Source organism: Hesperophylax consimilis, chromosome 27 (assembly GCF_061612785.1).
Source record: "Hesperophylax consimilis isolate HC1 chromosome 27, BYU_Hcon_1.0, whole genome shotgun sequence".
Taxonomy (NCBI): Eukaryota; Metazoa; Arthropoda; class Insecta; order Trichoptera; family Limnephilidae; genus Hesperophylax; species Hesperophylax consimilis.
This window is the reverse complement of record NC_142862.1, coordinates 9,647,413-9,659,988: the sequence shown is the minus strand read 5'-3', so window position 1 is coordinate 9,659,988 and position 12,576 is coordinate 9,647,413. Positions and strand designations below refer to the sequence as shown.

Here is a 12,576-nt window from a genome sequence, read left to right as displayed (position 1 = left end):
AGCAAAATATTCAAATAAATAGAATAAAGCATTTATCGATAGACAATGATATATACGTTACAACATCAAATGACGCGAAACTATAATTGTTGTGAAATATATATAAAATATGTGTTACATTTTTATCTGCCCGAAAATATCTTAAAAAAAACAGCTTCACAATTAAAATCAATATGTTTAAATATATAACTAGAATCCAACTAATTTGACATTTATTTTCGTTTAACTAACAAAAAAAAAACATAAAGAAGCGAGTATTTTTGAGTGGTAGCGAGAATTATCAAGGTCACCCCCGATTTTAAAAGTTACCCCATATTACAGTACATACTATTACATGTACGCTAGTAACATCTTAAAACAAAGATGGATGTGGATAACCAGAAATTCAACAAAAACTTTCTCAAATGAAAACAAAAACTAGATACCTACGCAAATTCTTAGTGTGGGTATAGTGTTGAGCATAATCGGTACTTTCGAAAATTGAATGATGCTTCAAAATAAACGTATTTAATTAACAAAATACAAGAGAATACGCCACAATTCATTGTTAAAATCATTCTCATTCATTTAAGAAAAAAAAATAATAATCTTGGGCGTAATCTAGAAAAAACTAGAAAATCAAAATTGTTTATCAAAATCGTGTGACATGTTAATGTTAAATTCATTTCGTAAACAAACTTCGCAGTATCTACCCAGCTTTCGCCGTACATCTTCTCCATTTTTCATAAATCTCAAAACAACTGAAAGGGTTTTAAGCTATGTAATAGGTTTTTATAACTAAATTTAAATGGCATCTAAACTGGATCTAAACTTGGTCTAAACTGCACAAGTTAGACGGCTACCTCATGGGCCGGTAAGGAATCAACATAAACCGAGTGCAGTAAGTGTGATACGAAAGTGCTCGGTTCCATTTCTATTGGCGCCCGTACACGGATCGGGAGCGGTGTTGCATACTTCAATTGCCCGCATTCTTACTGCACCGGGTGTGTCGATTCCTTATCGACCAGTGTGGTAAATTAATTTTTAAATTAGAGTGGCAAAGATTGCTATATTCCTACCCTCTGAGAGATCCATCGAAACCTCTATTTCTGTTATAATATGCGTCGTTAACGAGAACAAAGAACAGATTGCAAGTGAGCTCTCAGCGGGAAAGCTTTCGAATAAAAAATCACTCATTTGCAGTAGAAAACAAGAAAATAAGCCTAAATTTAATAACCGAACCTCAAATCAAAACATTGAGGTATTTATTTGAAAAATTACGACGTAAGTATCAGCGGTCTACATTATTCAAAGATTTCGAACAAAACATCACTTATTCGCAGTAGAAAACATTAAAATAAACCAATATTTATCACTCCGAACCTCTTAAAAAAACACTTAAAAAATTAAAACACTTTGTACGGTGAAATTAGATGAAATCAAATGCTCGAACGTTAAACAGACGTGTGTCTACAAAATGGGGACAAAAATACTGAAGATGGAGCCCGGTTTGGACTTCGTCGGATGAGTAGTCAATTACTAACAGGATTTACAATGATGTGAAATGTTGCGACATATTATTTGTCTGCGGTAGACGAACGTGTTCGCGAACAAATTAGCGTTTGATATAATTTGAGATTTTCACGGTGAAAAGTATTATAGTGGAGTATCAGGGCAGATGTGTCTTTTTCGTGCTGTACATCTGCCCTGGTGATGGTCACTGTAATGCTGACTGAAACGTTGGCTAAATAAGGAGGTAGCGCAGCAAAGCGTAATACCCCTAAAATAAATCACTATAAAATTATTGTTCGCTTAGTGTGGTTGTTTTACGACGTAAATTTGTTAGAGTAGGGAAAAAAAACATGTATTGATACCCTAACTCTGATGATGATGATGGATTCATTATAAGTTTCGATCATTTGCTAAAGCTAAGCTAAATTCGTTTCTAACGCACAACTTCGGTGACAAAAACAATTAGCAAATATCATAATACTTGTATCGAACGCATTACGCAATGCTACCCAAAGGCCGCAAAGCAGCTTTCTGACCATGGGAGGATAAGAAAGCTAGTATTTACCCGGCCGGCGAGTACTGAGGACAACGCGCGCCCGGACACAGTATTTACGTGGTATACCTTCTCCTTTGCCCAGGCGAAGACAGGCCAAACACTGAACAGCGATGGTCAGCCAATCAGCGCAAAGCCACGATAAAGCTAGAAATATTTCTCTTTTCATATATAATTGCGCAAATTAATGTTAGATTTGTGTGAGTATCGCCGCAATAATGCAAAATAAAAATATACAGGTTGAAAGGCTGGACTCGCGTCTATGTTGTAAAGTAATATTGAAATATGTAAACATTAATATTAAGTAGTTATAAGGATTTCCTCACACCAATGTCGGTCTGAGGACCCACTGGTTCATATTGTACAATTTATTATAAAAACATTAAAAATGATAGGGAAAAACAGTTTTCATGAGATGAAGCGGCGTAAAAAGTACTATTGAATAAATAATTTTAATATTGACTATTAAAGTCATATGAAAACACACGAAGCTGCACAAAAATGAACCTCGTTTACGCGGGGCGGTTCAGACGCGCGCACACCGATGTGTGCACGCCCCCGCTAGTCCTATATATACCGCGCGTAAAGCGATCTCAAGTCTCTCTCTTCCGACATCTACTCTGACCGCTTCACTCTGGACTGCTTCTCCCGCTGGAACCACTACAACCGCCTTTGACTTCTGACCTCTCGCTTCCTTGGACTACATACTACTCTCTCCTTGGATACACGACATCACAGCAACCGGAAAAGGCCCTGAACATAAAGCAGCTCACCGACTAGAAGATTCAGCACCCCTTATTTACAGTCAATGTAAACGACTTGCGTCTGATACAATACTATAGGCGACTATGTCAGATTCCTAGAGATTTCAGTCCACACAAACATACTCTCAGTATCGCCCTGCTGAAAGCCAACCATTTAGAATCGAAATATTGCTTGATACTGCTTTAGTCGTGTTTGGTGACCAGATTTGAATATCCAGGTACTTTCCAACCGCGCTCTCATCCATCTCCTTCCCTTCCCCACACTCCCTTCAGCCTGACATCATTCCCCAATTGGGAATGCCATAATCCCACCGGCTCCGGACAGTTAGGAATATTGTGCGGTATAAAAAATATATTAAAAAATGTTACTGCTTTCACAAAACGTATCAAATATCAATAATTAATGTCTCCGAACAAAGTTCTAAAACATTGGACCCCTTACCAATAAACGTGTTTTAAGTTTTATTCAACGGATTTACCTACATTTTTTGTTGTTTTTTTGATCGCAGAGGGCCTGGTAGGAGACAAATGTATTGGCTGCGAAATATACGAGAGTGGACCGGCATTAGAAGTGTGGAGGAGCTATTCCGGGCAGCGCAAGACAAAGAGACATTTTCTAGAGTGATCGCCAATGTCGAGGGACCTGATACGGCACATAAAGAAGAAGAAGAATGGTTGTTTATCAGCAGTAAAATTAAAAACACGTTTATTAGTTTTTTTATGTGAATACCCGCACAAGACCAGTGAGACTAAGTCATCCCCAATCGGAGTATTTTTTAGTGAGGGGGAGGAGACAGGGAAGAGGAAGTGAGACAATGCCATCCCCAATTGGGGTATGTTGTGAGGCTGAAGGTGGTAGGAGGGGAAGGAGATTGAGAAAAGGAAGTTGGGGGAGTACCTGGCTATTCAGATCTGGTCACCAAACACGACTACAGCAATTTCAAGCAACGTTTAAATTCTGAATGGTGGTCATATACCAGGGCGATACTGAGAGTATCTTCCAATTTGGAACGTGCCGCAAATATACTATTTATTAATTTAAATGAGTAAATTGTGTAGTAACACAAATTAATCAAATGAAATTTGCTTGCGCTCGCCGGGATTCGAACCCGCGATCTCCAGCTTGCGTTTGTTAGTAGGGCCTTGTATGTTTAGCGTGGACACAACTTCTGCGTAGACAGCATTACGCTCGGGGCACGTTGGGAAAACCTGTTCCAATAGTCCTAGAGAGAGGTTGCGTGTACGTCATCGACGATCGGCCTCTTCCTTCTCACACGTCTTGTATGAAAAAGAAAAAGACAGAAGACAGTAGAACAATGAGGTTGTGTACGACCTCTCTCGAGTACTAGTACTACCATAATCATGTTATTAAACAATAATTATTATAACCTGAGAATGGTACCTGTAAATTACCCATGTAAAAAAGACAAGTAAATTCTATTTCTCTTTAAAGGTACCTACGAATAACTTGGGTGGAGGTATAATTTTACAATTATTATTAATTTATTAACGCTCTTTTGAGAGGCTTTTTACCTATTCAATAGCGCGTGTTGCTTTTACCGTCCAACAGATGGCGCTGTTTTTTGTTTTTTAAGCATGTTTATCCAACGAATTATGCTGTTTTAAAAAAAAATCAAGTGTTTACCTGTCAGACGAATAGGTAAATAAAAACACACGTCAAAATTTCAAAGCAATCGGTAAAGAACTTTGAGATTTTGAAAAAAACGAACATTTACATTTATATAGATAGATAGATAACTAAATTGTCTCAGTAACAATCTTTTATATTTGTCAATTGATAAATTAAAGATGTCCACTGACTCTGTATAATTATTTCCCTACAAAAGTATTCTGGGAAATGAAGAATACATATGGAGTTAGTACCAGAATTTCTGCACTGAAATAAATTCCGACTTCTAGTATCACATAGTGGAATCCGAAAGCTCATGAATGCAAGTTATTCTAGAATATCAAATGCATCATTTAGAATTTTATATAGAAATACTAAGGACGGGTTGTTTCGGAGAACTTGAACAATTGTTCAAATTTCAAAGTTAATTTTCAAGTTCTGTGAAAGATATTTTTAAGTTCTGTTTTTATTTCAGTTCTGTCAAGCAACTAGCCTATAATGATATAATGACAGAATTTGAATAGGACTTTCACAGAACCAGTAAATGAACGTTGAAATTTGATGAATTGTTCAAATTCTCCGAAACAACCTGTCCTAAGTCTGTGAAAATCTTTCTGTCAGACAATTTAAGCATATTCATTTGATTTAAAAGACTGTTGTATTTCAACAAAATTGCTGGAGTACCCATTTTAAAACATACAAAACGTAAGAATTTATTTTGTATTCTTTCAATAGCTTATGCACGAATATTGTAATGTGGGTTCCAGACGGATAATGTAATGTATAATTTTAGAAATAATAAATGTAGGTACGTTTGAATACATGGAATATTGCGTGCAATGGATACAATGGTATACGCCCCAACTCCAAGGTGATTTGAACATAAATAAATCAAATTGTATTTTTTTACGTTATTATAATGCTTGTATCCTTAGTTCATTATAAAACCAGCGCAGACCCGTGAGAGATCACGGGATACTTTGAATTCTTAACAAATCTGTTTTATTTATGAATATTACAATTAATATAATTTTCTGTTAAAAAAATCTATAGGTAGTAACTTGCATGAATACCTGGGAAGACACAGTGTGGAACCAGAAGACATCGCCACATATCCAATGACAGCCCTGGTGAACTTCATAAAAGGGACCGGGTTACTGGCAAGGGAATGAGGTAAAATGGGAGATAGTACAATGGGCCTATGGCCTAAGTGCTCGCGGGGAACGTAAGTAAACCGCCTCCGACTTTAAAAAAAAAAAAAAAAAAAAAACTTTCATGAATTCTTCACACAACAAGTTAAATTTTTTAGAAAGACACTTAAATTCAGAGAAAATCAAGTTCATTGAACCAGAGTTACGCAGGATGCACAGACAACCCAAATCAGTTTTTTTTTTGGTTCACATAAACAGGGAAAACGTTATCTCGAAGCTCAATTTAATCTCACTACAAAACTGAATTACTTTCTTCTTAATTTCATTGGCCAGTCTGAGAACTAGTGAGACTATGGGCTGAAGGTGGTGGGAGGGGAAGGAGATTGAGAAGAGGAAGGTGGGAACCCGGCTATTCAGGTCTGGTCACCAAACATGGCCAAAGCCATTTCAAGCAACGTTTCAGATCTGAATGGTGGTCTCACACCAGGGCCTCAATGAGAGTATCCTGCACTCTGGAACGTGCCTCAAGTATACTATGTATTATTTTTAATGAGTAAATTGTGAAATAACACAAATTAATCAAATAAAATTTACTTCAGCACGCCGGGATTTGAATTTGGAAGGTGAAAGTGTGTTGAAATGTCATTGTGCTGAGTTGCCCGGTTACCAGTGTTGTGATATGAGCACCAACCCCTGGCACGAACAAGCAGGCAATACATAGCTCGCGTGTTGATGCGATTGCAGTTCACCAGGCGCTTAGCATAAAAATAGTTTATAAATTCAAAAAATTGACTAATCTTATCTCTAATTATATATTATAATCTTCACTTAAACGGATATTTTTTATTGAACAAAATATATATGATATTTACGCAATTAAATAGTTATTAAGATAATTGGTATAAAGACCACTGAAATTACTACCCGGTTTCGACCGATTTTCGGCGCTCTTTTTTCAACATTTCAACAACATTGGAGGAATGGAAAAAACATTATAACGTTTATTTTTGACGTTTTGTTAGATGGATATTTCAAAGCTCATGGTGGAAATGACGTTTCAAGCTGAAAGAGTTGCCTTGACAAAAAAATATCAGACAGAAAAAAAATATAAACAAATTTCATGACGCCGGCTCATTTCATACAAAGCTACCGTTCCAGAGTTTATAATGGGATACAGACAGATATGTGTAACACTATAGGGTTTATAAGTGAGGAGTCGATAGGTTTTTCCTCTTAGGCTACTAAAAATGCTAAAATCCGTATTTAATAATTTTTCTACCACTCCAGTGTTAGTTTGCACGAGTATCATGAACACATGGGAAATATCCATCAATCTTATAAAGAAACATGTCTAATTTTACCGTATTAATAGTCGATAAGTTCTAAATGCGTTGTTCATTCTAACTTAATTGCAGAGATAATTAAATACTGACACGATCACGTTTCCATAATGCCTTACATTCATGTTTAATTCTGTCGTCCAACAAGTTTGACAAGTCGGTTGACGAGATTCATCAACAACAAGCTAACTGTTTAAAAGAGTTAGTAATAAAAATGGTTGTATATACCAAAATTAGGTGTACAGAACGACAATTAAGTCGTATAAATACCATTCTACTTGTATGTCGAACTTGATTAGATTTGAAGATTCAATCAATACGATAGTTTTTGGAAGACAAAGAAGCTTCATTTTGTCGTCAAATAAAATTTGGAATCCACTTCTGAACTACACCAAGAAACTACTAACCTGTTTATAACTGTGCAGAGGAGAAAAATTCGTCTGATTTGCAGATCGATTGATATGTATGCACAGATGAAACATAGGTATGCCGCGTGATTGAATTCACTTCTATAGAGACTGCTCGGAATAATTAAAATCGTTGATCTGCGCACACTCATCAGTCAAGGGCGGAACAGCCATTCGCAGTAGATGTCGGCAGCATGAGAATGTGCCGTTTCCCTTACTCATTCTTAAGTATCTCTATTCTCATATCTCCTCAAGAACAGCATTAACAAATTCCTCCCTCAAATCCCTCTCGTAATGTCATCCAACAGGGTGACGATATAGTTCCATAGTCAGAGATGTTGTAAATGGCTACGTACATATAAACAAAAAAACATGTTTGAAAAAACTCACATTTTCTCTGTCCATCTCAGTAGGCGATCTTCTTTTCCTCACTTCGTGGATATTTCTTCTATTCGGCGTTTCCGTCAGCCTATACAGAGCGCTTGACTGTCCCTCGAAATAAACGCCCTTTTTCTCGTACATCGGCGGCCGCTTGAACGCGCCGTTGGACGACAGATCGTTGGATGACGTTTCATCGACGAGGCCGTTTTGCGTGAACGGCGAACACGGCCGGTTGATGGTCTCGTTGATGGCTTGGTTGATGGTTCGATCAATGGTGGGCAGGCCGTACAGGAATGAAGTTTTGGACGACGGGACGTCTGTAGGCGGTTTCGGAAGAGTTCGTTGGGGAAACGGCGGCTCGGCGTACGGGGTGTCGTAGATTTTGGAGGCCTGAGAAAGCAAATAAATCAATTATTTTTAAGCTTAATAAACCCTGTCAGCCCTGCATCACTTTATTTATATCAATAGATTTTTTTCTAGTTTACTTTTTATTATTTTTAGGGATCAACGGATTATTTTTAAATATTAAGGAAAAAGAATAACATGCAAAGAAATGTAGTTTTATTAATCATTTACAAAAAATTACCAAAAATAAAATAACGTATCCATAAAAATAAAAAAAGGCCGCCGAAAGGGAGGCTGTCAATGTATTTGCGGTATTTGTCTATTGAACGACAGATTATTTACATCCAGTATCCAGTTACACTACAAGATTTCTTATTTTGACAACCTAAAAAAAAGATCCACCTATGAAAATGTTAACGTAAGAGTTAACGGAAAAAAATCGCAAAGTTCGTGTCAATTTGAATTAACGCATGGGGGTCGAAGGTTTAACTTGACTAGAAGCATGCTTTCGTTAGTTATTGCAAATTTAAAATTGGAAAATCTCCATCAGAAGTCGTTTCTCTAAATATTGAAGCAGAATCGTCTGGTCCAGTTTTTTGCACGTGTTCAACACAACTCGATTATTTGTAATAAAGTCATCAGCACCAAATTTACAATCAATTTTTATGTATTTTTTATGTTCCGTTTTCGCGAACACGTGCGATGGCAATTTTATCTATCGATTATCTATTATCTTTCGTTAATTGAAAAAATTAGTTAATTCCATTATCCTTTGTAGTCTTTCATATCGGTCACATTCTTTGCATTGCTGAATCAGGTAACCAGAATCCATCAACTAATTACATTGATAACAACATACGTATATAATAAACAATCTTAATATTCAAGGTGTGCGTAGGTAAAGTGCGCTAACTTCGGGGTCGATTCTACATGATAGTACAAGTAAAAAAGATGAATGACTTTTTTCGAAAATATAATGTTTTAATGTAGTTTTTAGGTAAAAAAAGTTTAATTATTTGTATGGGCAAATAAATATTTTACGGAAAAATATTTTTGTAAATTTTTTTTTTCTACCATTATGTAGAATCACCTCACGAAGTTAGCGCACTTTACCCCGGTACACCATGTATAAAAATTCGGCCCGTTTGTAAATTCATGTCTGTGCTCGCTAAACTCGAAAAGTATTCGACCGATATTACTGAAAATGAATATAAAAACTAACTAATAAGTACAAACTACTAATAGTAGTTTATACTTATTAGTGCCAGGAGTGTTTAGAGAGTGGTTTGAGTGATAGAATAAATCGGGGACGCTAGAGAAAGACGATACCAATAGCGAAGCATTGCAGGGTCTAGAATGTTATGATTAATCGGTCTATCCGTCCAACACAATGATTCGATAAGTATACAAAGTTAATTATGAATTAAACACCAAGGGCCTTACTAGAAACGCGTTTTCAATGTTACACAACCGATAAATAACCATTAATGTATGGTACATGCTTGTTTATCAGTTGTCTAAAATTTGAAACACGTTTATTTGTAGACATAAATGTCTACCCTGACGCAGGCACGATTGTGGAGATACCGGTAGGTGTATTTAAGTAAATTAAGGTTATCAAAGCAGTCTTGATTATGTAATAATATTCCATCACTAAGTTTATGTATAGATTTATTTGCATGACTTCAACAAATTTGAAGATCTGTCAGACAAGGATGTTGGACGACAGATCGGTTGGTGTATGTGCGGCATTACAAGATCAAATAATAACATTAATATAAACACGATTGTCTATAACAATAAATGTAGGTACACCACGATTAACTCTTTATGTATTGTTCTAAATAAGTTTTATTACGTATATACTATTGGTTGTGAACCAAATTATAATTGATATAGCTAATGTGGAATAAATAAATAAAATTGCTGAAGCAAAAACATTTCCGTATCCACACACTGTCTTTTTATTACCTATTCATAACAAAATACAGCTGCGGAAATTGCCATGTTTTTGTTTGATTCCGTAGTTAGATTAAAAACGTGATTCATAGCCGGTATAATGAATAATAACTACAGGTACACAACATTACCTCCAAATTAATAATGGCAATAAGTGAAGAACCTAACTTTACACAGGTATAACTGGTTGTACTCTAAAAATCAAATATAAAACTCCTTACTTGTAAACGCGGTGTAAATGATGGCGTTTGTTTGGTAAAAACTGTCTGAAGCCAGGCTTAAGGCCGGCTTTACCACACCACACCGAATTACATCTGCCCAGTGCTCGGCCGAGTCACTCGCTTTGTTACTCCGTCGAGCAACTTATTGGAGAGTAGAGTCACATGTATAAGAGACAGTGGGCGAGTCAGTTCGTTGAAAGTGCTGTTGTCATGGTTTCGCCAAGTATGAAAAATGAGTTTTAGAACAAAAGTCGAAAACTCTGGTAAATTTTTTATTTTTTTTCTTTGACTGACTGACTCGGCTAAGCACTCAGTAGGTGTTTTCCTTTAAAGTGAAATTACCGTTCACAGGTGACATCTATACATATTATGAGATTGAGGTTAGTGGGGAGGTAACAATTTTGGGAAGAACAAGGTGTGGAAGTACCAGGCTGTTCAGATTTGGTCAGCAAACACGACTAAAACCATTTCAAGCAACTGTTCGATTCTGAATGATTGTCTTTCACTAGGGCCGTACTGATAGTATCTTCCATTATATAATTATCATTAGAAAACTGTCTAGTTATCCAATGCACTTATTCCTTGATTTCATCGTGGAAGTATTTTTTATGTAATATTATGTTAATATTTTAACAATGCGTGGTAGTATTTCAAATTTCAAACAAGTTAATAATTTAACAGAATTCGAAAACCAGTTAAAAAAACAGGTTCCAAAACCAGAACATATACAATAAAAAGGGAGAAGTTCGTGTTAAAACCCACTGTAAATCTCTTATGTAAACGTATAAATTCTGGTTATGTCGAATATAGAAACTTGAAATTAAAACAACATCATCCGGTTGCCAAGATTAGCGATACGATTCGGAGAAAAAAATCTCAAGCGAAAGTGATTCAAGTAGTATGCTAAATTTCGAATCGGAATTTCATGTCATGAAACAGGCCTAAAAAATATTATTATTATTTATACAATGAAACCCACTATGCGTGTTTTGTAACTATTATTTTATGCAAATACCGTATAATAATTCCAACTGCTCGCAACTGTCTGGAGCAAGCGTGAGAATGACATCAGCGATTGGGGTTGTTGTGATGCTAAAGGGAGTGATGAAGGGAAGGTTGGGAAGTACCCGGCTCTTGAAATCTGGCCACTAAACAAGGTTAAACTCTTACCCAGTATCAAACAAATTAAGTCCATCGTCTTACAAAGAAATTATCGAAAAAAGAAATTACTAGATTTTAAAAACATCGTTATAGAAGTTACTAAAAAAAACCCTGCCCAAGCCATGAAATGGAACCACAGAAGTAGTTGAAAACCCTCTATCCAAATCCTACTTCCCCTCAGAAAGGCCTCCATAGTCGAGGGGTAAAGCTCTCAACTGGCAAAACGGAGGTCAGACCACCATTCAGAAATGATACATTGCTTGAAATGGCTTTGGCCGTGTTCGGTGACCAGATCTAAATAGCCAGATACTTCCACACCTTTCTCTTTCTCATCTCATTCCTCTCCACACTACCTGCAGCCTCACAACACACCCCAATTAGAGATGGCATAGTCTCACTGGCTCCAGACTGTTTGGAACAGCTTTTTATTAGTCCTCCGCACAGGATCTCCTAGTGCGGAGGACTAATAAAATATTTTACACCTCTTTTGTATTTTACTAGCTGATGTGTACCCGGCGTTGGTGGGTATTATCCTTAAGAAATAGACATATACCATTGGACACTTTTTTGTAGGCCTTTTTAGAATATACAATTCCTTAGTACATAATTTTAATGTATCTCATGAGGTTTAGCCAGCGTTAGCAATCGATGTATTGCCCGAAAATATATATTTTACGACTTGATTATAAAACATTGTATTTTCTCTACTTTCTATAATACAATATGCATGAATCATATTTATGAACCTTCCGGAAGAAATTCTCTAAATGATAGTGAAAACCCTATAACTATCTTTACTTTAGAAGAACTAAGCGCACAAACATACTATATGTTATTTTATACTATTTAGAGATAATTCATAAATATATCTTCTTAAAATATCAAAATTATAATACAGTAATTAAATAAACAAACAAAATCTATTTCAAGCAACGTCTCAATTCGGTTTGCCGGTATTTCAACAAAGAGTAGGTATCTATAACTAACCTAGCCTTGTATACTGATTTTTCAGTGTGTTTTCACTCCAGTAATACACACGTCAAAACCAACTAATGGAATCAATAATAATTTAATGTCACTGGTCAGTTTAATTTAATGGATCATTTCTAAAAGTTCAAACAGATCCACGCTAGGTATAAAGGCAAATTAATGGATTAGGAGCAAGTCAAAGGT

General features: G+C 36.0%; 1 protein-coding gene across 2 annotated transcripts in view; it reads right to left on the bottom strand.

Moving 5' to 3' along the window:
• The window catches only part of LOC149410558 (uncharacterized), a 100,143-nt gene that overhangs the window by 42,639 nt on the left and 44,928 nt on the right, over nt 1-12,576 (bottom strand). For both annotated transcript variants that reach the window (XM_089648168.1, XM_089648169.1), the window contains exon 2: nt 7,727-8,107. In XM_089648168.1, the coding sequence (XP_089504294.1) occupies nt 7,727-8,107 (381 nt within the window). The remainder of the gene's footprint in view (nt 1-7,726; nt 8,108-12,576) is intronic.